This window comes from Rhea pennata, chromosome Z (assembly GCF_028389875.1).
Source record: "Rhea pennata isolate bPtePen1 chromosome Z, bPtePen1.pri, whole genome shotgun sequence".
Lineage (NCBI taxonomy): Eukaryota > Metazoa > Chordata > Aves > Rheiformes > Rheidae > Rhea > Rhea pennata.
Window position 1 is genome coordinate 17,145,001 of NC_084702.1, and position 28,000 is coordinate 17,173,000.

General features: G+C 35.0%; 1 protein-coding gene across 7 annotated transcripts in view; it reads left to right on the forward strand.

The window, feature by feature from the left end:
• KDM4C (lysine demethylase 4C) overlaps positions 1–28,000 on the forward strand; it is a 249,607-nt gene that overhangs the window by 146,392 nt on the left and 75,215 nt on the right. For all 7 annotated transcript variants that reach the window (XR_009961144.1, XM_062599330.1, XM_062599325.1 and 4 more), the window contains exons 13-15: positions 12,224–12,405; positions 14,257–14,473; positions 15,642–15,718. Coding sequence is in view for 6 of the 7 variants with exons in the window: in XM_062599330.1 (XP_062455314.1) it covers positions 12,224–12,405; positions 14,257–14,473; positions 15,642–15,718 (476 nt within the window). In the remaining variant the exon portion in view is untranslated. The remainder of the gene's footprint in view (positions 1–12,223; positions 12,406–14,256; positions 14,474–15,641; positions 15,719–28,000) is intronic.

A 28,000-nucleotide genomic window follows, 5' to 3' on the forward strand; every position in this document is an offset into this window, starting at 1 on the left:
GTGTTTTATGTAGGATTCAGAATTTCAAAATCATTTTGCTTATTTAGTAAAATAAGAACATAGAAAAGGAGAAAGCTATAGAGAAAGCTAGTTTTAGAGTTCTGATTTTCCCTTATGTTGTAACAAGAAGTAAAGCTTCTTTTGTTTTCACATTCAGTCTCAGCTTCCTGAAGATGTTCTTGAGCTGAAACCAGTATTCAAGTCATATAAGGCATACTCAATAAAGTCATAAATAGGTTAAGCATGCTGAAAAAAAGGTAAAACTATATTTGTAGACTTGTAAATTATGGTTCTTTTGCTTGAAAGCTTAAAGTACTGGATTCTAGTTGAGGATTGTTACTCATGTATGAAAGAAATACTAACTCTCTTTTCCTAATGGTTAGTTAGGAGGTAGAGAGGACTCTGTTAACTAGTCGATAGATACATGTTTATTTTTGCCACATTAGTATTAAAGTTTACATTAAAATTTTTATTTCTGTACTGCATTGATCTTGTTTTTAAGTGAAATTTTACTTCTTTAAAAATATGTTATTCTTGTATGGGTAGGGAGGTAGTCAGGTACAAAATTTGTATTTTCCATACTTCAGCATCTTTAAGAGACACAAGCATGATCTACCACTTACAATTGTATCAGTACATTAGGAAATATTGTGCCCTGTCTGTTCCTGTGGTACTTAACATTATTTCTGATCTGTCTAAATTTAATTTTGCAGAATTGATTATAATAAGTAAATTAATATAATAATAATATAATAATTAAGGATAAGTTCCAGCAGGTAGGTAGCATGATGTATCCTGAAAACTCATAGAGCTTTACAAAATTATGTTAGAACCTCACGTAGCTATTAGGAAAAGGGAGGTGCCGAAAGGTCAAAGATAAGCTTTCCCTGAATGTCCAGTACTCTTTGTCAACTTTGTGAGCTAGCAACTCATCTCCAGAAATGGCAAGAATTGACAACTGTGATTATAGCCACTGGTAACTCTTGTCTGTTGACATCTTTCACAAGCAGAGCTAATCTTCCTCAGATTGGACATCTACAAATATCAGGACTAAAACCTAGCCATTATTTTGATTGAAGAGGAGAATACAACCCAGCTACTCTGACTCTTACTTCTCATTTGCTGGACTGCAGTGTATGTAATGTTCATTAAGGCTCATTATCTGCCTTGCAACGCCAATTGCACAGGTTTATCAGATAGCTTAAAAATATTATACAACAATTATATTTTACCTCGTGAAGTGGGGGATAGGACTCAGATACAGAGTCATATATAATTCCTCATTATCAGGTGTGCCAAAATGAAAATGTTATTTCTGCTGTATTACCACAGCCTCCCAACAGTCTTTTCAAGGATAGCTGCAGAGTCAGTAAGCAAACCGGATGTAAAGTTTGCCAGGGAAACAGATGTCTCTTCCATAAGATTATCTTCCAGAGTCTAGCTTTTGCTTTTATAATTACAGTCCAAAGAGAAACAGAAAATGTATGACTTACATTTAAGGAAGAATAATTCCCTGGGGAAATTGGTGCAGAGCATTGCATTATAAGTTATCCTAGTTCCAGGATATCACAGGAGTGATTTTTTTTCCACATTAAAAAAGAAAGCCTGTAGAGTTATCATTACCTTTGTCTGTCAAAATCTGAAGCTGCTTGTAAACTATCACTATGTAAGTGACTTGATTGTAATGCCAATGTTATTTTACTACATGTTTTTTCTTGGTTGAGAAGTGTGTGTAATAATATTATTTTAATGTACAAAAAATACAGAAGTTGATCCTTGAGAGTTCAACTGAGAATGCAGTTGTTGCAGAATATTTACTTTATGGAGCATTCACTGGATATTTGTTTTAGTGATCTGTGCTGGGACTGTAGCCTGGAGTTATTGATTTATAATTCCAGTTGAAGTATTGATCTATCATGTGAATTTGGAGCTGTGATTGAATCTTTCTGTTCTGAGTCTTCTGTGTTTAATTTATGAAGAAATGCAAATACCCAAGACCTTACTTCAGTAGAAAACTTTAGTATACTCTTAACTTTCAGCGTTTGAATAACCTGGATCCTCAAAATTTAACCTGTGGTTTGCTCAGAAGCATTTGGGCTGGAATGGCATGTTGACAAAGGTCATACTCAGGTGTTCTGTGCTGTCCTGGAGATAGAAAATAACCATAGACCAGGTGTTCCCCACTTGGTACTGCTTTTCATCTCTAGAGTGGCATTAAAAAACTAGAGAGTGTTGATGAATTCGGACTGTAACGTTTCTAAAATGCTTTAAAGGCTTTAGTAAATACTTGGGTACTTATTTGACTGTACGGTTTAATTAATGAAAATATATATTTCTAGAACATGGATGAAAATACAAAATAATTTTGTCATATCTCACTGACTCCTTTTATTAATAGACAAGAAATACCTGAAAATTGGGAGAAAGGCTTTTGTATTTTTCCACTTTTGTACAAATATGCACATGGAGTAGCAGATTGGACTAACTTTGTAGAAGGTTTTAGAAAATAGTAATAATCAGATTGTGTGTTAGCTTGGAAAATTCTCAGAAAGAAAACTGGGGAGAAAAAACATACTACACTAATACTTGCTGCACTAGTAAGGTAATACTTCTCTTTGATAACTCCCAGAGGCAACAGGTGAAGGTAGACCTTCTCTACTGTTGGTTTTCAGGGGCCATTTTTTAAGTGTCCAGAGAGTCAAGAGATGTTAAAGAAAGAGGCATAAGTGAATAAAATACTGGTTTTGTCTTTATGTAAAGAAACTCATGTATTTCATTGAATCCTTTATGATATGCTAATTTGATATCATTGATATCCCTTGACTAAAATTAGCATAAAAGGAAACATGATCAGAGTGTGAGGCCTAAGTAGTTCTTAATTCTGTAAAATAAATGTAAGTGCAGATTATGTTTGTATTTGGAGTCTGATAGCTTTAAATGAGCTTTAGTGAACTCCTGAAATTCTTTGGAACTATGGTGTTGAATATGTTAATCAGCAAGCATTTGTTTGAATGCTAAAAGCAATTCCTAAAAATTCAGGTCTAATTTATTTTTAGCTATTTATCAAATCTTGTAACTGATAAGTGCAGTGACTGCAAGTGAATTGATTTTGAGTGGAAATTGAAAATTTTGCCCATTAAAACACTAAAAATTAACGTGGAGGAATGGAATGGAAAGAACAGTGAGTAATGAATTATTTAGAGTGCTGTGAATTATAGCTTTTACAAGTGAGAAGATAGCAGCCTGTTTTTAGCTCATAGACCATTCTTCAATGTTTTACCTTGCCAGTTATATTTTTTGCTGATAGTGTGAGTGGTAAGTTCCAGGAAGTTTGCTATTGTTTCTGTTTCAATTCAGAACTAAGTTACAAAGACATTGAATATTCTTTAAACTTGTACTCTGTAAAGATGGGAGAATGTCTATCTCAGTTACACATCATGTTATCTTTTCTAACCATTTCTTTTTTTTATATATGATGCTAGTCTTACATTTCTTCTCTTCCAACATCTCTACTTCTACCCAAAAGCAGCTCCTCAACACGTACAGCCCTGCTTTTTCTTTTTTTTTTCTTCAGTTTGTTAGAACTTTTATATTTTTTTGAATTAATCCTAAGTATCAGTGGGACTACTGCAGTGTATTTCTAACCGTGAGAAATCCCAGCTGGGTTTTTCCATCCCACCTTTTCAAATTTATTGGTGAGATTTTTCCAGTAGTGTTCCCATCTGCAGCCAGTCTTATCATGACGTGTTCTTGATCACGGTGCAGTTCTCCTTTATTAGGATCTTAATCACAACTGTAATACCAAACCGGGAATCATGTATGTGACAAAGTAATCATTACTGCTATAAGGAGTAACACTCATCCTCAGGAATATCCTGCCAACTATGCCAGTTTATATCGGTGTTCAATACATGCTGACCAACTGCCTTTAAACAGATGAAGGGTTTAGTGCACAATACAAAATTGACTTATTTGAAGTTTGTTGATGTTTTATGGAATTTTTATTTAGCATAGTAATACAGCAGTGTAGTTAAATCACCATACATGTAACAATTATATTCAGCAGAATGTAACAGTTGCAAAATACAGTTCAATCATGATGCAAGCATAAATTTAATTCCTGGGCTATAATAATATGTACAAGAAAGGTCAGAATATCCTAATATCTAAATTAATCTTTCAATTCTGTAATTTTTTTTTACAAATTTTTTTAAACTCTTTTCTGATCTTTCAAAAGACTGAGTTCTGCTAATACTAGTTCTCTCCACTTTTTTGATATTTTACTTTTTTTAGGAAACAGCCCATTAGTTTATGTTGTGAGCTAAACTAAATTTATTCCAGGAGCTCTTTGGCTTAGCCGGTAGTGCTTTGATCCAGCATGTCTATCTTCATATGCAACTTTTATGAAAACTGAAGTCTTAATTGATAACTCAGCAGTCAGAGTCTTTAACCAAATGTGTACGTACTTTACAGTATTGTAAAAAGAATAGTTCACATTTTTATCTTTTACTATAAAATTATGACTTTCATGACTGAAAAAAAGGAAGCACAATTTCCAAAATTAAGTTTACTGATATACTGCAAAAATGGTAAAGTTTCATAATTGCAAGTCTTTTCCCCTGACTTCTTTCTTTCTTTTTTTTTCTTTCTTTCTTTCTTTCTTTTTTTTTTTTTTTTTTAATTATTATTTCCTCCAGGACATTTGAAACTATATATAATGCCTCCCAGGGCTGAGATTATGCTTAACTACCTGAAAAATAACAGATGCTGCTGTGCTCTTCATAGCAGAGAATGTTGCTATACAAAGCCAGGAAACATCAGTGGAACATAACCCCAAGCAGCAAAATCATTGTTGAGATTGGCAAAAGAAAATTGTACTGTATTAGCGTCTATGGCTTTTCACATCTGCTAGGTTAGATCAGCAAATACTGGCAACAGCCCATTCTGCAAATGGCCCAAATGTTTTCCTTCTGAGAATCGGAGTTTAACTTAGTAAGCAAAAATTGTTCAAAGCAATGGTATTGAGTGTTGGAACAAGTTTACCTCAAACTATTAAACTAATAACGGTTGTGAAAACAACCATTTATTTCATTCAAGCATTATTCGATTACCCACTTGGAAAACAGCAAGGTAACTGGTTATATGTACTTTGTTTCAGAAGGAGATTCCTTTGTACTAAAACACATTCCAGGATTACTTTCTTTTAATTTCTTTCTTTTTTTTTCTTTTTCTTTCTTTCTTTCTTCTTCTTTTTTTTTTTTTTTTTTTTTTTTTTTTTGTCTGGACAGCTTCACATAAATGTGTAAATCAGGTCTGGTATATGCTAAATGACAATGTTGAAATGAATTACAAATTAATGAATAAATATTATTTTCAGGTATAAATGTGGTATCAGGAAATAGGATGGAGTTTGGCATGGCTAACCATCATATAGCATCGTTATCACTAAGACTGAATTATTGTTATCATACAGTAAGTTATAACATATGTTACTCATTTATATGAAGTCATTAACTAACTCATCAAATGTTTCTGCATCTTCTTTGGAAGCAAAGATTGCTTGTTCTGTTCCCTCAGGAAACAAATGCCTAACCTCATTATGATCTGCATCTGGTAAAGAAGTACTACAACAAGAATTAGATCTCTGGCCGCTCTTAGCTGTGGCTGTAGGAAATGCCAATAAAAAAAAATATTCTACATAGCTTACATTACCCCATTATTTTTATTTTTTATTTTTTGGCAGATATTCAACCATTTTAGGTTTCTATACAGATATGTGATGCAGTCACAGCCAAAAACATAGAAGTTAGAAGAAGAAGCAGACATATGTACGAATATTAAAAAGAAAAAATTTGTGTCCTAACAGCCTCACAAACTAAGCTGTCCTTGGAAGGCTGTAATGACTGGGAGTGTTCTGATGGTGCAAAGGCCACCACATAGCTATTATCAAAGCATACCAAAATTAGGGGTGTATATGTAATGATGTATTGTCATCTTTTGATAAGGTATTCGAATTCATAAAATAAGTCATATGTTATCAAAGTGTATTCAGTAAAAGGTCTTTGGGCCTTTTAAGTATGAATTCCAACTGTGAAGGTTCTTACTTTGAAGGTTCCAATTTAGGCATGAAATTTCTGTTTGCTTTAAATTGTATTGTGAAACAGTCTAGCAGAACTCAGTCAGTCTTTTCAGTTGTGCATACAGTTTCAGGTACTGCTGCTGTAGCACTCTTTTTGTGTTCTTTGTGTGTGTAGCATTAATGTGTAAATTGGAGGGACAATGCCGTGATACACGTAAAAATACACATGCTGCCATCAACAAAAATACCTTTAAGAGACTGCCAGTGTTTGTGTAAGTGAAGGAGTCTCTGACTGCTTAATGACTTGTTTTCCTCCACAAAATATTTACTGATCTTGAAACCCCTGTTAAGTTTAATCTGTTTAAAGATAACAGGCTTCCCCTCCCTGGAAATCTTGAAACTCTGAAGTTAACTTCATATTTGTTTTCTTGAATAACATTGTTAATGAACAAATTTTATGAGGTCCTTACCACTCTCACTCATCGCACAAGGGCAATGTGAAGCTTAATTTGTAACTTTAAAGTTAGTGGTTGGTTTGAAATTAGAATATACTTCAATGCATGCTTACAGCCATATTTGGAACTTTACAAGGATGCAAGGTTATAAAAGTTATATGATTTTTATTTTTTTTTTCTGCCTGTGATTGATCTTTCTCAGCTACAACTTTTCTGAGGTTGTGTCTACATTACTGATTCCAATGATACAACTACAGGCCTTATTTCCTTTAAAAATGTCTTATTTTGATTTATATTTCCTTAATTTAGTTTGAATTATTTAGTTTAAGTACTTAAGATATTTTAGAGACTGTCCTCTTTTGCTTAAAAATAGTTTATTTTAATGCAGATTATTTATTCTTTTTTTCATATAATTCCTAATACGTGTCACATTCCAGATGATAAAGTCTTCATCTAATAACTAGAGGAATTGCCCCGAAAACTTTTACTTTTGCAGTTAAAGAAACCCCATATTATATTTCCTTTGTTACGGAATTTTAATGCATCCTGAGAATCCTGATGAACATCCTGATGAACACACACATCTTTATATTTTGTCTGCTTCTAAGCATGATGGCATAGCTACTGAAGTTCTCCTGAGACAAACAGTCTTGGGAAAAGAGAAACCTTGACAACAAGATAATGAATCAGATAATTGTAGTTCCATTGCAGTGTTACACAATTTCGAACTCCTGTAAGTAACACTTGCATTTCAGGTGCCATAACATTTACACTTGAACATAGTGTTGTGTGGAAAGGTGTTTAGCAAGCCATATATATATATATATATATATTTGTGTATATATATATATATATGTGTGTGTGTATGTATGTATAAATCTAAAGTGATGGCCTCAGTTTTTGAGAAAATATTTGTTACTATGGAAAAAAATATTTTATCTGGAGTAGTATGATTCAATTGCAGATTAAACAATCGGAATAGACTAACTGTAAACTTAAAAGATGATTTTTTGAGTATTTGTTATATGTGCATGTACCTTATGCATATGATTTTGAAAGCTTTTAAAAAGTGCTGTCAGCTGGGCTGCAGATGTATACTGAGTTTCCTGGTCATAGCTAGCAGATGCACTGCCTGTATTTTCTTATTGCCTCTTAGAGGAAGATGTAAACTGTATTATGCATAAGCTGATATGACATTTCTTTGCTGTAAAATATCAAGAATTAATCAAGACAAGAATGAATAATGTATTCTTAATTTTCATGTGAAAAAATGGAATAGGGAATTCTAATATGCACTGAAATCCTATTCGTATACTTACTGCCAGTGAGCTGTGACAAACTGTCAATGACTTGATCCTGGTAACAGCAGTCATAGGAGTCAAGACAGCATCCTTAGTTGTACTTCATGCACTCTTTAGATACGTGCTGTGCGTTGTATCAGCACATTGGTAGATCTCAGTCTTTCAGGTTGTTCTGTATCTGTTTTGATCAATTGGTAGCTGCTTTTGGGGCTGAGTCTGTTTATCACAAAGAGGGTTTGATTGAATAATGGCTTGTATTGTGGAGTGTTGCTGGTTGGAGGAAGGATGTAAGTGACCGTTCATCAAAATTTATTCTACCAGAACTTGAGCAACGTTTTCAGGCTCTTTCAGAAAAGTTCAAATATATAAGATTATTAGTGAAACAGCATGCTTCCTGAAAAGCGGCATACTGGTTTTTGAAAGTAAGTGTGTGGTTTTGGAAGGGAATGTTTGAACCTCTTCCACTGTGAGGGCTGATACTTTCATCATGATTTTTGCTAGTTTTGGGTGATGGGACTCTACACTGTTACCTGTTGAAGAAGAGAACATATTTGCTTTTGACAGCTGAGCTTCTGAATTTTTTCGGTCAACATGGACACCAAGAGTTGTTATTTATTCTTACTTTGAGAGTTGTCAGTTAAAGTGCATTTTAAATGGATGGAAACTAGAGTTTGTGTTTGCTTTGGTTTTTTTTGTAGCATTGCTTGGGATCATGAGGAGGTGCAAGATGCTTCTGTAGTTCTAACAGAAATATCTGATCAAGAAGTTCCGAGCTCAGATGTGGCATGTAAATGCCTATCCTGAACATACTAATGTGAATCAGGAAATTAATTTTACTCGAGGCTAAGTCACTGATGGCTCTTCAGCTATGTAGTGAGTGTTGAAAGGGGTCACTAAAGAGAATACATCAAGTGATTATGTATTATATGAATTCTTTCAAACAATAACCGTATTTTTGAGCACTGCTTTTTATTTTCTTCCATTACTGTTTTGGGTAACCACTTCTTATAAATGATATCTAACTTCTCTGACTTGATGGACACTAGGAAGCCTACTCTGCCTGTACCAGCTGGGGGGCTGATTTGCGCATTTTTCCTGTTAATGGTATTGGTAAAATGAAACAGAACAAGGCAGATTAATTCAGTTTGTATAGAATACTTTACAGATGAGATTGCATGTTTCTCCTGATGGGAAAATTATCAAAGGCAGCATTATTGTCATATTCTGTTATTGGAGTCAGGCATTCTGTAGCTATCATTTTTTAATATCAATTTATTTTTACATTCCACGATTTCAGTATGGGGGTGGGTGGATGTTGATAGAAAGTAGATGAAACAATGTTTCTGAAACCCCTGAAATATGATAAATTAAGCCCTATATTGGCTTGGAAATTCTTAAAGACAACTGAAAATCATAAACTACACTGCAGTGACAACAAAGGATAAGACAAAACTTGAATCTCCTGTTTTTGTTTTGTGTGCTCTTAGGTTGTGTAGCGTTCCTTTATGAAGTACTGAGTTAGGTAGCCTTTCTCTGGAAGGTGGGGCGGGATATTGTTCTTTTCCTGAGTGAATTTCTGAGCCTATTCTGGAGAGAACAGTGAGATTGCAAGGTGTAATATGCAAGAAGATCACAGCAGAGAGGTTAGATCCTGTAGTTCATGCAAAGGGACTAAGAGGCTGCAGTAGGGAGGGTTGAGAAGAATGTCTCAAAGGAGAGGGAGTAACTTGTTTGAGACCAGAGGCAACTGGGGAGGGTTTGCTTCTGGTTAACAAGCCAGTTAACCAGAAGTAGTTGCTCTAAACATAATGTAAAGATGAAAATAAATTTATTAAAGTAGTTTTGAAGTGTTAATTTTTTTGAAGTTGTGGTAGATACAGTCCTGTATGTCTGTATACAGTATTTGGTCCATAACTTGAATTGTGGTTTGAAAATGAATACAAAACGCTTGAAAGCAACAAAGTGATGTAAGAGTGTTGCCTGCTTTCTTCCTGTCTTTTGTGTTCTTTTTGCTCTCTCTGTCTACAAAGGACTGTAAAGTTCACAAAAGATAAATCTGAAATAATGGAGTTTATCTGTAATTAAGACATAAATATTGGTCTCATCAAAAGCAGAGCCAATATACTCATGAATTCAGCAGTGTGCTGGAGCAGTGGGAAACCAGAGGACTATGTGAGAGAAGTATAGGTCTTAGTCTAGAACTCATTCCAGGGTTGAAAACTGAATTTTGGGCTCTGACTAAGAGGAGAGTCTGAGGTGCAGGGTGATGGCTTCAATCCCAAGGTGGAACCATTCAGCAATGGTACAGAGTGGTGAAGTCAGAGTCTTATCAGAGCCAAAATGAGTAACAGATATGAAACAAGCTATAAACCTTCGCAGCAAATTTTGCCTTCCTCTCTGTTTTCTTCATAGCTTTGCAGTATCAAGCCCAGAATTCTCTGTCAGGGTACAACTAGAATGAAAGTATTTAATATTATGGTTGTGTAAGCATCTAGAAAAGAACACCAAAGAAGTAATTCTGAAAGCTAGCTAGCAAAGTTGAAGCCGCTCATGAGATCATTCTGTAAGGAAAGGTTAAAAAAAATTGGAATGGAACTAAAGGCAGAAATTTGAGTGTTGTTTATTTTTTCAGTTCAGGAAAAGTTATAAGTAACAAAAACCTATATATTGACAGAGGTTTTTTAACTAAAAAGAAAGTAATCAGACAACTACAAAACGGATGTCCACATTTTATATTTCATCCCCTCCTTGTGTTCAGCTATTTCTTCATTGCTATACTTTTGTAGCTACATAATCAACAGTAAAGATCTGCTGCTGAATGTGGATTTAGTGAAAGGCTTTTTTTTTGCAGGCATTTTGTATTTTTTCCTTATACATGGATTATGGACAAATGTTTATTGAAGTGATAGTAGTTCTCTTGAGAAACTCTAGAAAATTCACATGAAGGATATACTAATTAATTTCTTTATGCAACATTTGGCTTTCTTGTAGACAAATATTATATAATCCATATTTTATTTGACACTAGTAATTGCTATCAAATTTATAATGTTTTGTGGCAATGGATGCTAATTTATCATGGAGGAGATCTATAAAGCCTTTGCATTTTTGTAAAGCTGATGTAGGCAGTCATGGGCTGGAGGAATGTGATGATTCAGCTTATTGTACTTCATTAAACATTCCTCTGTTAGAATTCTCTACTGAAATAAAGAATTTTTCCTAAATATATCATTAGAAACAGACTACATGCTACAGACTTTTTCTTATTTGAAAGTTCTATTCAATCACTTTTCAATATGCTATGCCATTTTCCTTTCCACATTCACATCATTTTCTTTAACCTTAATTGACACCTACATGCCTTCTCATTGATCACAAAAGATTTAATGGGCACAGTCTATCTGAAGGAGCAGAACCACAGACCTCATCATTAGTCAGAACAAATGTAAGAAACGAATTCAGAAAAAAAGACTTAACAATTTACTCTTGGGTTTCCAGAATGAAAAGACTTTTCTATATTTTTCAGGTGCTAACATAACCAGACTGCCCGTGAAGCTACCCTGAGGTTCCCAGCCAGCTAGAGCACACAATTGCACTGAAATTTGTTGACTGAATCATTAATAATTAAGACACTGATTTCATCGGGACAAGGGTTTTACACCTACTCTTCTTTTCCCAGGGTTCCTATTTTCCACATCTCTTTCTCAATGTAAAATGATGACATTTTAAAATTACTCAAAGTCAGATGCTTTCAATTTCATAAGATCATTTTTATGAAGAAGTTCTGCACAGAAATACTGTTAATATGTAAAATGAACTTTTGCAACAGCCAGAACTGACCATTGACATTATTAAATCATTTCTCCTGTAATGGGGTCTAACATGCACCATTCCTGAAAGTCCTGCTGTGTGTCAGGTCTGATTGTTCCCCATTATTCTATGCCTATAGCATTGTCTATTTTTCCTGTCAGAGAATGAATGTCAGGTTTCATAAAAAGCTGAAAGGTGCCAATCAGGTTGATTTACTTGGTGCTATTTGACTTGATGCGGCATGTTTCTTCAATGAAGAATTTAAAACAGAGTTTGTGACATGATAGAGGCTAGAGGTTGGAGGAAATAAGGAATGGGCAATGATGTTAATTTTGTGGATAAGATTATGAACACAAATTCTAAGCAGTAGGACTACTGAACTACTTTATTATGCTGTATGTGACATAGTTGGCTTTTGACATAGGTGTCAAATCTCTTTTCTAACTGCTTGTCCTTAAGCATAATTCTCTGGGTTTTTTGCACACAAAGAATTCTTTTAGAATTGTTTGTTATTCATTGTCAGTGCACATGACAACATCAGTATTTTTTGTTTTGTAAAGTTATTTGTTTTCTTTAAGAAATACCTGAGACTACCTTAACTGAAGAGGAAGTGCAGGCGACAGAGGCATGGGCCAAGCCTCTTGTATACCTTTGGCAGAAAAGACCACATAATTTCAAGGCTGAAAAAGAATATAATGAAGCCTGCGCCAAAAAGGAGCCACACTGTGCCATTTGCACTCTTCTCATGCCATACTACAAGGTAAGCAAGATCCTTATAGTTTTATCTTTGAGTGAAATGTGAAATAGCTGTCCAGCTACTTCATTCCCAGTAAAAGAGCAATTTAGAAATTAGATAAACTTATGTGTTTGATTTATATTAGGAGTGAATATACCCAGTATGGCTAAAATTAGAACTTACACTCCATTCACCTGTGTTTAGCATTCATTGCTGATGGTATTTACCTTCTGCTTGGGTTCATGTAGGATAAGCAATAGAGCCACTATCACTCCTTCTTCCTGAAAGGTTAAGAAATAACTATTTTCACTGTGCTTGGGACTTTTTAGGAATAATAGTCTCATAGAAACAGTCTAACCTACAGCACTGTTTGATATCAGACTGTGGAATTCTGACATCTTACGTCAGTTAAAAACGCTGACAAAAGTACTATTTATTTTGTAATACTCAGTGTTTACAGCTTCATAAAATATTGAACCTGAAAGCTGACCTTCAAGTTGCTTTGAAATACCTTGCAAGGGCTGTAACACTCTACTGTATAGTAATTTTTTTTCACATTTGATACAGTAACACTTGTGGTTTTTGGTGTTGTTTTGACATGGTACATTAGGAATGAGATACACTGAACTCTAAAGGCTAGATGTTTAGCAAAAGCAAATCTTTCATCTGAATATCTTTTTTAGTCTGTGATTTTACTAGTTAACACTATTATATGAATAGAAAAATACTTGTTGCTACAACATTCTCATCTCTAGGAGAGTTGTGAGTGAAACTTTATAGTATTTTAAGTGCATATGATAGCAGATAGAAAAATCCTGAATGAGTAAGACTATTTTAAACATTTAATGAATAAAGTTAGTTCTGAAGGACTTCTGGATGTCGTAAGAAAAAGTAGTCACCTGCTGGATCTTGTACACTCCATGGACTTACATAACACAGTGGCCTCTGATGTAAAGTTGAGAACTTCAGGCTAGAAGATAGCAAGCCTTCCATACTCAGAAATCCTAAACTAGGTGGAAACTACAATTCTTTTTATGGAGAAAAGAGCTATTCTGTGTTAACTCCACAATTATGTATTCTCATTTTATTCACATTTTGCTAGGGACTTCTCTCTTCTGTTCTCTCTCTGAAAAACTCTTAAAAGGAAATCCCCCTCTGTGTGAGGACTAGGAAGAAGACTCTGTTGACCCTTCAGAGGTCAGGGAAGCAAGCTGTAAAGCGATTGGTTTTGGTTTCTCTCTTACTTCCCCTGACACTGCTTGCTGCTTCCAATGCCAACCTTTCCACTCCGGGAAATGTTTGTGCATTTCCAGCTGCCAACTGGGGAAACTTTTTTTGTGTTGAAAGCTAGACTACTAGAGTCCCCATTTTTTTTATTTTCATGGCTAAAGGAAAGCATAATTGGATTGAAATTACCAATCAATTAAATCTCTCTTTATAGACAGGTGCTGCTTTATTTAATTATTCTTCCTAGCTGACAGAAAAGTATCAGATGTGTCAGCATTACCAGGGAGTTCCTATCATTTTTCTGGAATTTTAGCAGCTTTTCATGGATGAATGTCAGTTGCACTGGGCCCAACTGAAGAGCTCAAAGGGAGAAAATACCATTGAACACAATTGCAATATCACCAATTTTCAGTTTATCTGAGTGGTATTTTTTGATTTCACAGTTACTAGAATAGTCAAGGAACTGTAGAATGGTAGTGATAGATACCCAGAAGCATCAATCTTTTCTAAAACTGTTACCTTGTTAGTGCAAGGACTGGAAGAGGAAAGGTGATTTCACCATCATTGGAAGGACCAGTAAGTCAAACTCTCCTTTCTTTTAGTTAAATACAGTGTATATATATGTATATGTATATTTTTTTTTTCCAGGCAGACATCCATAATGAAGACAATTATACCTTTGGGGAAACAAATGCTGAAAAAACATTTATGGCTGAAAATGAAAAGACAAAACCACTTATTCCAGAGATGTGTTTTATATATAGTGAAGAAAACACTGAAAACTATCCATCAAATGCCTTTATTGAAGAAGATGGAACAAGCCTTCTGATTTCCTGTTCAAAGTGTTGTGTACGGATTCACGCAAGTAAATAAACTAATTGTTCACTTGGTAGAAATATCATATCAAATTTTGTTTAACTGATAAATGTTTATTAACTAGGCATCAGGTATGTCAAAGTAAGTATTTGAAGAACATTTCCATATGTAACACTTAAATTGCTGGCTAAAATTCTCCATAAGCTATATTAAATATTCTGTTATTAGTTAATTGTTGTTGTGAAAATAGTGAAGAATTACAACTTAGAAGTTTACGTATCATTAAAGAAAAGAAGAAAAAAAAAACTTTTATAGTTAGAGCATTGATTTTGGTAGGTAGCAGGCAATAACCTGACCTGTGTAAAATACGCATTCATGCCATTCTTTGGTGCAATTCCAAAAGATATCACATGTCTTAGCTGGTGTTTGTAGGGAATTTTTGGAGTTGCATTGAATGGAAGATAATGCACTTCCTTAGTCAGCGAAAGCTAAAATTCCAGCTGTGTACAACATTCAAGGTCCTCAATTACTTGGGTCAGTCATTGTCTGAGACAACTTTATAATCTCCAGATACAGTGACCTTATCAGCTGTCTTAGATGACCTCGTAAATGTTTCTGTAACCTTTCAATTGTGGAGTGCCAACTTCTGATGCCTGTTTCAATCTCTAGCTGTTAAATTCCTATTCTGCTCCTCATATTTTAAATGACAGTGTGATGTCAATATATTGTAGTCAGGGTAAATTTTCTTCTATATGTGAGGACTTGTGAATATGGCCATTGACCGTAGATACGCAGCAATTTCATTTCTCTTCTTTTTTCTTTTGAGAGTGATTGATGAATGAGCAAATTTTCTACAGTGTCTCCTACAGATGTTAGCACCTGACTCTGAGAAGTCCGTGTGAAATCCATATCTGGAAGTGCTATATGATTGTACAGAGTGAATGTCAATGCACTAATTGGAGTTGTTCATTGTAACTGCAGGGAAGATTTGGTTACTTGCTATTGAACTGAAAGGAAATAATAAATTCTTTTCTTTTTTGACATTTGCGAAACACATATAATTTATATATTTCATAGACTACTTAGAAATAGCATTAAGCTGAATATTGGAAGGGCCTCGTGGTCACAATTGTACTAGTGTTTGTACCCAGCTGAATTGTGTGATGCCATAGAAAGAAAGGCAGAATATATTACTTAACCCAGCTCTCTTATTTTAGGTTGCTATGGTGTCCCTTCTCATGAAATCCATAGGGAATGGTTGTGTGCTCGATGCAGAAAAGGAGACTGGACAGCTGTAAGTTATACATATTGCTCAGTTATCTAACACATTACAGACCTCCCCGCCCCCCCCCCCAAAAAAGACACACACATTATATGTGGAACGTGTCTGGGTTTTTCTGAAGACACTTGTTGACCAAAGGTTTATTTTCAAGATATGATTGGATTGCAATGTAAAATGTAATTGCATTTTGAGACACAGAAACTTGGAGAAGTTTTATATGCTCAAGAAAAGTTTTGGCTAACAATACAGTTCTGTGTAAAATATTGTTCAAAGAAACAACCGATGTATGTATGTAAGAGAGAGAGTAAGAAATGAAATTGCCTCTAAATATTTTAGACTTTGAATATGTATATGTGGCAGCTGGGGACAGAGAAAGGAAAATAGAATAGTAAATTGCAGTCTAAAATGAAAGTGTTCTTTTAGAGCATTTACAGATTTATTGCAGTGTATAATCAGAAAAAGATTTCATTCCTGAAGCTCCTAAATACCTATTGTTTGATACAAAAATATGTTTGCAATAATTTTATATAAGAGAAATAAATAGAAGTAATGGTTGATAAAATTCCTAAATTCTGTATTTGTTTAAAAAGAAAGTGATTGAAAATTTTACATTTTACCAATCTATCAGTTGGCCTGTCAAGGCAACTAATTGTTTTCTTTAAAACAGCTTGAGGAAATGTGATAAAGGTTTTTAGTGGCAACACAGGTTTTCTTCAATTGTTGAATTAAAATCTTTAAAAGTCTAGGTACCTTAAAATGTAAACCCTTAAGTGGAATGATAAAATTTTTAGATGTGTTCAAAAAGAAATGAGGATTCATATTCCTGGTAGCTGTAATATCACTTTTTACACTTCATTTCTTATAATTATGGACTTTAATTTTAAGATAACAAATGATGATAGTATTAGCAAAGTAAAAGTACAAATAAATGTGAAAACTTGCATTTTCCTTTTGTATATGGTCAACATTTTCAAGGTCCTTTGTGAATGCTGAGTATTAGGGAAACAAATGAGGAACTAGCATTTACAGTGCACATACTATGTAAGCTGGGAAAAACAAAAGGAGAAGATGACTTAGAACTGCTCATTACAAAAGTATAGTCTGTTTATAATGTTTAGTCCAGTGTTCTCACAGCAGATAACTATTAAAAATATACTGGATCAATTTCTATTTCTATAATATGTTCACATTTCAGTAGGTATTCTTACTAGGTAAAATCCGATTTTCATCATTCAGTGGTAACCAGGAAACCTTTATCTGACAGTCAGGAGTTTTAGGATCTCTGGAACTACTTTTGCAACTATTTTTCCAGTGTTAGGTGGAAAAGCAAGAGTCTGCCCTGTCAGGTGGCAGAGTGCCATTAATTTGGAATCTAATGAGCAGTTAAGCAAATAAGGTTAGACAGTCCTGCTTCTCTATCAAAAAGTTTTCTCAATTTTCTTTCGTGATAGAGACAGCAATGGCATGTGTAAGCATGGGAATTCTAGGGAGACCATTCATGTGATATTTGGTATGAAAGCAGTAGGACTGGGTCTCCTGTTAACTGCAATATAACAGTGACACATTTTCAGGGAAATTTGGAGAGAATCTTCATATTTTGATTATTATATATTTATTTATCAAAATTCACTGAGAAAATGAAACAAAAATCAGTCCCATATTTTGTTAATACCATCTTGTAGAGAGGTTTCTAAAATAGTTTAGAGTTTTGGGATTATTTTACAAATTATTTTGATTATTTTACAGATAAAGAGGGCTTTCAGATTGCACGGTGGTAGGTGGAATATAAGTATAAAAACAGTCAATTAGTGACTGGTTTGACTCTTATTTCCACTGTGGGCAGTAAGGGACAATTGTGGAATGTGATAGAAAAATGAAAATGTGGGGAAAAAAGATAAAGCTTGACCTCATTAGGATTTTTCTTTGGCAAAATTTTAGGGGATAATTTCACTTTTGGGGGCTCTAGTATTTCTTATTAAAATCTTCCATGAGGAAAATTACGAATATCATGCTGAAAAAGTGGTACACACAGCTTTCTGAAACTCAAGAAAAGCCAATTTGTAAGGATGGTATTTTTTGGCCAAATTATTTATATTTTCTGAGATGAGGTAGTAGAAGAGTAACTGGAATGTAAAGAACGTGCAGAAAATAAATAAATAGAAACTTTATGCAAAGAGGTTTTATTAGGTTTTGTGAAAAGTATACTGTAGGAACTGGAGAGAACACTCGATGGATTTCTGGGATTTAATGTCATAGGTTCTGAGAAGCTCACAGAGGTGGAATGGAGCACCATTCATGGTGCAAAGACTCAATACTAAAAGTTGCCTACTTAAAAGGACAATTTGCTTAATTTAATGTAAACCTCATCTATTGCGTATTTAACTGAATTGCTATGATTTTGTATTGATAAAAACACAGCTAAATTATTAGAGCTGACAGCTTTTTTTTTTTTTTTTTTTTTTTTTTAATTTTAACTCTGATCTGGTGACCTGAATGAAATGAACTGATGCCCTCAAGAGAGTTTCTCATTCAGATATCTCTGTGGAATAAAATTCCTGTTCTTAATGTTGTATTCTGACATTCAGTAGGATGTTGAAGACTCAATAGAGATGCGATGAAAAAATTGCTTGCCCATTCTTAGATAAGGTCTCTGAAGCAGCTAAAGAAGCAAGTTAGTTGTACAGTCTTTAGAAGCTTTAATTATTGTATTGCTTGTTTACTTATGTATTTTATTTTTTATTATTGTTTATAGTCTTGTTTTGCTTTCTTTGGGGGCAATAAATCTGGCATCTCATTAATATTAAATTTACTTAAAGGTTGTCGTTCATAGTCTAGTGTCTCGTATTCTTTGTTGCTGTGTATGAGTCATGTTGATGTGAACTATTCTTTGTCAGTTGAAAGATACAGGAAATGACCGATACTAGGTATGAAATCTGCTATCCATTGGTAGTAAGTAACAAAAATTCTACAGTTTCAAGGATGTGAATAAGGCTATATTTGAAATTTTATTATTTACTTATGTATGAATGATACCCAGATTAATTTTTCTTTTTAGTATTAGGGTGTCTCAGCAGCCCAGAAAAATGAGTGACTGAGAGTAGCAGTGGCAGTCAATTTAATTTGAATTCCAAGAGAAATACCAGAAAGATTACCAATCTGTCAATTTCTAAGCACTTGGACAATAGTGAAGTTCTAAGTACAAAGGAGTATGTGTTTAAAAACAAATCATATCACATTTTTTTGCTGTGACAGTTCCTGAGAATAAGGCATAAGCGTAAGATTTGATATGTCCTAACTTTCACAGGCTTTTAATAATGCTTAGATTCTGATATTCAAGCCAGAGAAACATGATCTAGATCAGCAGTTATCAAATATACTGGAATATGGATTTGCTTTCAACCCTCAGTGTCTCAGGCCACCAACAATTGTTCTCGTCAGACTCTTAATTTAAATTGCTAAGATGATGATAAATTCCTGTGGACCATTTGTTGCTTACTTTTTATGTCCTATGAAGTATACATGGGAATCTGGACTGGTCCATTTAAAGTCATTTTAAGATAAATACACAGCTGATTGGTAAGTGAATTTAATGGGCAAATTCCAAGATGTTAAACTTGTAGAGTATGTCAAACTGTTTCACTACTGTGTAGTATTATTAATATACTCTTTTCTTGATTTATTTCAATGCTCCAATGAAATTAAAGGATAAATAAAAGCATTCCTGCTGAATTTTCTGTGAGTACAAAAGATATGAGGCATTTTGTAGGATGAAACTAGAAACAGTGTTACTGTATTGCAGAAATGATATCAAATAAATTATATGTAATTTAACAGAGATAGGTAAAATACTTAGCAGTTAACAGTTACACACATATGAGATTGGAGTGCTTCTCTAGATAGGAGCTCCTGCTGCCATCAGGGTGGTCACAACCTCGACGTAAGTCATCAGTATAATACCGTTCTAAGAATGTCCAAAGATCATACAGGGATTTTTAAACTCTATCCTGGGAGTAAAACCAGGAAAACACGAGGAATGATCTTTCTGCAGTCTTTAGCTTTGATGATAGCCCGGCTGAAGAGCTGTGTTTGGCTATGAGTGCATATACTTCAAAAAAAGATAAGACTGAGTGGACTAGAAGAGGAGTAATTGAGATTTCAAAAAAAATTTTTTTTTCAGTCATTATTCCTAGATTTTAATCATTGCCTAGGGAAGGATTGAAAAGAAATCAGTTTCTTCAGTATGGCCGGTAGAAGACAGAAGGGGAATACATAAGGTTATACGTATACTGCAAAGAGGAACATAATCAGTTGTTATCCCTCCCTGCTAAGGACAAATCAGGGTGTAGCAGCTTTAAACTGCATCAGCAGATGTTTGTGTTACTTTCATGGAATTTTACAAATTTCGATTTGTGAAAATAATGGAATACTGGAATGGGCTATGTAGAGATTTTGCAGAATCTCCTCCATAAAGATTTTAAAAAATATATTAGGCAAATATTTATCAAGAGTAGTGGAAGAAGAGGTGATTGTTCCTTGAAGCATAAGGGTAAAGTAGACATTGAAGTTTCTTTTTCCTGTGGTTCTCTTTTGTCATTGTCTATTTGAATAGTATTACTCATTGCAAGCAGTGTGAATCTAGTACTCTGTGGAGAAAAACTTGCTTGATATACAACATGTGTACTTGTGTACTTGATGTACAGCAAAGTTAATTGAATATAGTACTGCCCAGGGTGCTCTTTTGCCTTTCAAAATATGCGATTTCTGCTAGTCTCACCGAACTTCTGCTGAAAGGTTTATTCTACCTTTGAATTACATGCTAATTATTTTTTATTAACCATTTTTTGATTTGTATATTTTTTTCTATACCTGTTATTATACATACAATATTTAATTGTATTTTAATTTGCTCTGCAGCACCATAAGTGTCTCTGGAAAGAGAGACATAATTAAAGAAAACTACTTGTTTGCATGACCTCTTTTTGCTTAAAGGAATATAGAGTGAGTGTATTTCATATACCAGTTTACATCAGACTTCACATAAAAAAAAAAGAAAAAAAAAATCTTACTCATCTACATTCTTGATCAGATTAAGTCTTCCTAAACACTATGGCTATTGTAGAAGATTTGAAACTGAGATCTGATGAACTGTGGGACTTATGTGCCTACATGCCTTTTAAAATACCAGTTCTTGCATCAGAAAAGTGCACAAAATTGGAAGGTTTAATTGTCAGTAAATACCCATTGTCTGATAGTCCCACTTGCAAAGCATTTGAAATGTTTTCATTCCTTTTCACACTGCTGCAGAGAAAAAGGATATTTAATTGAGGAAGATCTGTCTGAGGAATCCTCTTCTGAGTAAGAGTTTGAATCCTTAATGGAATGTGCTTGGCAAACAAGGAAAAACAGCAGTTTTGTGCAATGGAGAATAAAATAGAAGTTATGGAAAGAATAGTGGTATGAATGCTTTACAATATTTTGTGTCAGCCTTTTCATCTTTTGAGCTTATCTTTGTATTCCACTATACAGGAGGTCCTGTTTGATAATGATTATCGACAAGGGAGAAGAGTGATATTGAATCCATCTTTGTTAAAGCCCCCAATATAGTGATAAAGCACCCTTCCAAAACAACAAAAAAATCAAATAATATTAAATAAGTCATCTGCATGGCTTCTGAAAGTGTGACTGTATTCATACAAAATGTCTTGATTGAGAACAAATGCCTCATTAATCTTAAATGCTTCAGCTGGAGATAGTTAGTGAAGTCAGGAAGAATAATGACAGGCATTATAGGCAGTGCAACATACTGTACTGTGTGCAAGGATGTAGTCACCTAGTAGTTATACTCCATAAACACAATACCTTTAGTGAGGAAAAAAAATGGAGAGGAAAGAGTTAGAAAGAAGAAATCTGGGGAATAATTAAATGCACTCGGATGATTTACTTCATAGTAAGTTAGCTGCAAATAAGGCTGCTAAGGAAACTGCTTGACTTTTTACAGATTGATTTAACTATCCTTAGCACTACAGGAATAGTTCAGCATCTTATGTCACCAACAGCACTGATTATAAGACCACATGTATTTCAAGTATCCTGTGTTGAATATTAATGACAAGTGTGAAACAGCTGTGTGGTGTTTTCCCTGTAGGTGAATTGTTTCATGCATTATGTTTTACTGCTTATCTGCGGACATTTGCTTTATTTGGAATTTCTGGTTAAGGTAGCCTAATATATAGGTTAATGGAATTCTTAAAGCCTATTCTTTTTTTTCCTTTACTTTTTCTTCCTTTTTGGAAGACATTCAGAAAAGTAGCATATACTGACTTTTGGTATTCATGCTCCAAACCAGGAGACTACCTTCAGCTGACATTTCTGTGTTTTCAGAGTAGTCTACTGGAGCATTATTTCATTCTACTAAAAATAATGAATTTGAATAGTCTTCTTATAATGGTGCCCTTCTTGCTGGTATAGTTAAATTTATGTCAGCATTTCTATTATGAAATCCTATTTTTAGAGCCTGATAACTGCCAAAATAGTTCACTTCATGTAAGTTGGTATACAGTGTCTTAATTTTCAGACTGATATTGCTAAGCATCTTTAAAAGCGTTTGGATGTTGTTAAAGAGAATTTCTGGACCAAATATAAAAATTTGGCTATAACAGGAAATGTTTGAACTTTTTCTCCTCTTTTTTTCCTTTCTTTTTCTTTCCTTTTCTCTTTTTCTCTCTCCTCCTCTCCTTTTCTTTTTTTCCTCTCCCTCTCTCTTCCTACCAGAAAAAAGAAAAAAGTCTTTTCAATCTGTCTTTTCACCAACTTTCTCCATAAAAAGGTGGCTTACTGTGAGAATCACTTTTAGATTCCTGTGCTAACCATGTTTGGACTGGAAAGTGGGGAGAGTGATATTTTCTTCTGGTTTGCTGTTAGTTTGGTAACAATACATGGAGTGCTTGTAAAAGCACAACATAGACAAGTTTGTTAACACTGTATTTCCTGATGCTGTCAGAGAAAGTGAATTAAAGACTGGTAAACAGTCCTTTTAGTTGATTATCTGATCTCTAGGAATATCACTATTAAATTATTTGTGTGTGTGTAAATAGCCAGTAACAAGATAACTTGCCCTGTGCAGCTGGTGTTAAGCTGCTTTCTTGAAGAAGCAGTTTTTCATCCACTGGTGTTCAGTCTTAAACCTGATATTTACTATCGCTTCCAGATAGTGTATTATAATAATATGAATAATTCTGCATATTTTTATCATTATAAATACCATCATTCTGTTTTTGTTTGTGAAGTGTTTAGCTTCACTGTTATCATCTGTCAGTGATTTTTATGGTCGCATTATGCTTGGCAGAAAAGCTATCAGTTTTGTATTTGGTACCTTTTAATTTTTGTTTAACTTTCATAGGATCATAGGACCAGTAAGGTTGGAAGGGACCTCTGGAGATCATCTAGTCCAACCTCCCCGCTCAGCAGGGTCACCTACAGCATGTTAGACAGGGTTGCATCCAGGCGGGCCTTGAATATCTCCAGAGAAGGAGACTCCACAACCTCTCTGGGCAACCTGGTCCAGTGCTCTGTCACTCTCACAGGGAAGAAATTCCCCCTCACGGTCAGGCAGAACTTCCTGTGCTTCAGTTTCTGCCCATTGCCTCTTGTCCTGTCACATGGGACAGCTGAAAAGAGTTCGTCCCCATCTCCTTGACACCCTCCCTTCAGGTACTTGTACACATTGATCAGATCCCCCCTCAGGTTTCTCTTCCCCAGGCTGAAGAGGCCCAGCTCTCGCAGCCGTTCCTCATAGGGCAGGTGCTCCAGCCCTCTGATCATCTTCGTAGCCCTACGCTGGACTCTCTCCAGTGGCTCCCTGTCTCTCTTGTCCGAGGGAGCCCAGAACTGGACACAGGACTTGAGATGAGGCCTCCCCAGGGCTGAGTAGAGGGGCAGGATCACCTCCCTCGACCTGCTGGCAGCGCTCTTCCTAGTGCAGCCCAGGACACCATTGGCTTTCTTGGCCACAAGGGCACATTGCTGGCTCATGGTCAATCTGTCATCCGCCAGCACTCCCAGGTCCTTCTCTGCAGAGCTGCTCTCCAGCAGGTCAGCCCCCAGCTTGTCCTGGTGCCTACGGTTATTTCTCTCTAGGTGCAGGACTCTGCACTGGCCCTTGTTGAACCTCAGGAGGTTCCTCTCTGCCCAACTCTCCAGCCTGTCCAGGTCTCTCTGAACAGCAGCACAGCCCTCTGGTGTGTCAGCCACTCCTCCCAGCTTGGTATCATCAGCAAAGTTGCTGAGGAGGCACTCTGTCCCCTCGTCCAGGTCACTGATGAAGAAGTTGAACGGGATGGGACCCAGTACTGAGCCCTGGGGGGTGCCACTAGCCACAGGCCTCCAACTAGACTTTGCGCAAACTGATGACAACCTTCTGAGCTCTGCCTTTTAACCAGTTCTCAATCCACCTCACTTTGATACTTTTTATGGTTTTCTTCTTCTTCTTTTTTTCTTTTTTTTTTTGGAGGCAGCTGATTTCATTCATTTTGACTTCTCTTAAGAAATAGTTTGTCTCTAATCTTTCTCAGTGGGATGCTTATGAGTAGTCATTTTTTTCCCAATAAATATCTTCCAAATTTTCTGATTGCATTCTGCTCTTTCTTTCCTTTTGCATTTGGGCAGATAACTCTACTTGTATATATTATCCAGCCAATAATGGTATGTCATTGAGACCTAAAGGAAAAAAGACTACTTACTCTCTGCAGTGTTGTCACAGCCTGATATGACATGGGAGCTGCTGTTATGAGGAAATTTCTGGCCATCCCTGGATCAGTCTCAAGGCAAACTGAATACTTGAGGGATTTCGCTTCTGAACTGTGCAAATTTGGTAGTTGAGGTTGTGCAGACTTTGAATTCTCACAGGTGGATGTCTTGAACAGATTTGTATACATCAGAAAGAGTAAAATTGCTTATCTACAGCAGAAGTGCAATCACTTGCAAATTTCAAGAACCTTTTTCAAACTTACAGTTTCTAAATCTGCCTTAGCCAAAGTAGTGTCTATGCATTAAATGAACAGTAACACTTGATGGATTTCTCTTTCATGAAACTAGCCAGGCTGTTCAATCAGTATCAACTTTCAGCATCTACAAACTGCTAAAAAAAAAAAAAAAAAAAAAAAGAAGATAATTTATTCTTGTGGACAGAATAACATTTTTCCTCTAATATTTTCTAAGAAAACCAATGATTAAAATGATCTTGAAAATCCTATTTTTAATAAAAAAATAGAGGCACTGCTGAGGCAGATGACAGTGAAAATTTGGCAACATTTATAAACAACTGAAAATGACTTAAAATGGTAGCATCTTGCAACTCTGCCAGTAACGGAGTTTCCAGACGTGCAAGTGAATCCTTTTACTAAACTACTTCTAATGTGTTTGTAATTTGTTATTTCTAAGAATTTCCGCCCAAAGCTAGAAGTCTGTTCCTAGAAATCTGATTTTAAGGTATTACGTTTAAAGGGAATACAGCAACATACTCTGAATTAAAACTAAATAATCTCAAAAGCTGGTTTCAAAGTGAAGATTATCCTGCTGCTGTGGAAAAATTAAAATACTCATTAACGAACAGTTTCTGAAAATAAAACTCGCAAAAGTGTTATTTAACATTGAAGTAGTAATGAGCTGGGTAAATGAGATAGCTGAAAAGGGAGCAGTGCCATACCCAAATGCACATCTGGGTTAATATTGAGAGATTGTATCTTGAGCATTACGAAGCAGTTGAGAGAGAAGATGGTAACTAAGGGCATGTATTTTGAGTTCAAGTGCTGCTCTGTAAAAGCCCACCACACTGACTTGAAGAAAGCAAAAATTGTTGCTCTACCTCATCCATTCAAATTGTATCGGTGTGACTTGGCTGTGGCAGAGTTCAAGGTTAAAAGTCTGTATTAAGTAGTGATTTTCTTCCATCCAGCTACTTTCTAATGAGACTACTAAGTCAGCATTACTCTGACACAGCTTTGCAATGGTTTACTCTCGAAAGGAAAGCAATTATTCTGGTCTCTTGCTGGATGAATTTGTAGAAAAAAGAAAAAAATTACCTATCCTAAACACTATCATTAGATTCTTACGTGCTTCTAGACACTAGTTAGAGTCAGTAGAGGCACAGAAAAAATAGTTAACAAGGAGGGTGGAAATATATCGTTGACTGGGTAAATAGTGTCCTACTTAAAGTGCTACAAACATCATAAGCACTTGCAGTTCTTTAAACTATGAGCCAAAAGGCGGGCTTACCTGAAATGACTCATTCTAGTATCACTGCTAAATAAAGTAGATTTTCTGTATTTCAATGTATACATTTTGGGTTTTTTGTTTTAATGTTTTCTTTCTCAAAATCAAGAATCTTTCAAAAAATAAAAATTAAATGATAATAACATTAGGATACTTGAGAATAAAACAATGATTCAAAGTTGCATTGACTCTATTGCTGTGTTTTTATGAGTCAGAATGTATGTGGAGTATAGTTGTTTTTATCTCTGAATACTTGGTAGTGCCAAGGAATTGAGTATTTTCCTAATATCTTTGGATCTTTCATAAAAGATCTTAAAATGTATTTTGCAAAGTTTTAAAATGTCAGCTCGCATAAAAAGGTAAGATCTGCCATAATGAATTAAACCAAAGTCTGTTCCAGCCTGATATTTTGTCTCCAGCATGGACAGAAAAGAATACGTGGAAAGAATATGGCTCTAGGGCAAGCATTCCTTAATGCTCTGCAATCAACAATTTTCAAATAAGAAACTGCCTTAGCAAAAGGCAGTACCCATATATTTACCAAGTAAAAAGTAACCTTTGACAAATTTCTTTTTCCTGAACTTACCCAGCCTCCTCTTCAAGCAGTGTGAACTGTTAGCATCTATATGTGGTAAGCTTATGGAAGACATTTTTGTTTGTTTAGAACCTGCTGCTTTCTGGTCTCCTGTGGTAGCGGCAATCTAGTTCTTGTGTTGAAGTACTCAATCACCCTTTCCATGCTGCTCATGCTTTTATTGGTGCCTGTCAACCTCTTATCTTCTCTATCCCATGCTGAACAACCACAACCTGCTCAGTTACCCCTGGTGCAGAAACTGTTGCAGCTGTTGTTAGTCAAATCCAAGTACTTTTTAAGTGAAGTTTGAGTAAAGATAATCGGAAGCAAACAGCATCATAGTCAATTATTGAAATATTCTGGAAAAAAAGGAAAAGTGCAAAATACTGAAGCTAGAATACTCACACACTGTCACCAGAATTTATGAGGAAGTTTTTTAACACGTCTGACAAAATCCATGAGAAATAATGTGTTCTGTTGATTCTGTCTTTTAGAAGCACCAGATAGCCTTTCAAAGTCCTGTTCAGCCTCATTATTCTGTATCCTTTTTGTCTTATTTACAGATGCATAATGACACAATATTATCAAAAGTATCTACAGAATTTAGCTGTTGAGGGAAGAAATATGCGAGGAGAGATGGTTAGAAGTGAACAAATAGCTTCTTTCTTTGCTTCAGACATAATGACTTTCACTAAATCACAATTTTCTTGGACTTTTTTAGTATTCAAAATTTATCAAGAGATTTTTACAAATTAATTTCTTCAAACTTACTGGATAGATTTGCTCCAACCTTTCAGATTGATTACATGTTATTATTCACTGTAATCAGTATCCACTTACATTTCCTTTAACTAGATAAAAGCAGTTCTTTGAAGATGCCGTTGTAATTTACAGGGTCTTAGTGGAAAGAAGAGAGACTAATTTAACAAGAAAAAGGACAGTGTGGGGCATGTGCATAGTTTTCCAAGGGAGTAATCATTATTTGACTTGTTTATATGTCCTTCTGCTTTTGCTGGTCTGCATACCATTTCTTCTCAGTATTAGGCAGCTTCTTGTCTCATAGAGAATATTATTGCTGATGAAGTATGGAAATACAGAAGAGTAGAAACTGCTTTTTATGAGTGTTGCTGTCAGAGTGGTGTTGGATTTTGACAGAGTGTAAAAGGTACTCAGAGACAACCATACATATTTTCAAAGTATAAGAAATTTTGATCAGGCTTTTTTGTAGTAGTCATTTGTGCAACAATAATTAATATACAGTTACAGCTGAGTAATGACATATCATTCCAACCATGTGATCTGTCTTTTGGATTTATACATCAAAGGAAGCATGCTTAATTCACATTGACTTTAGGCTTTTCCTGCAGTTCCTAGTTGTGGCTGTAACAGAGAAGTGAAAACCAAAACAGATTAGGAACGCTGGTTGCAAAATTCACTGTATCGTTATAAGC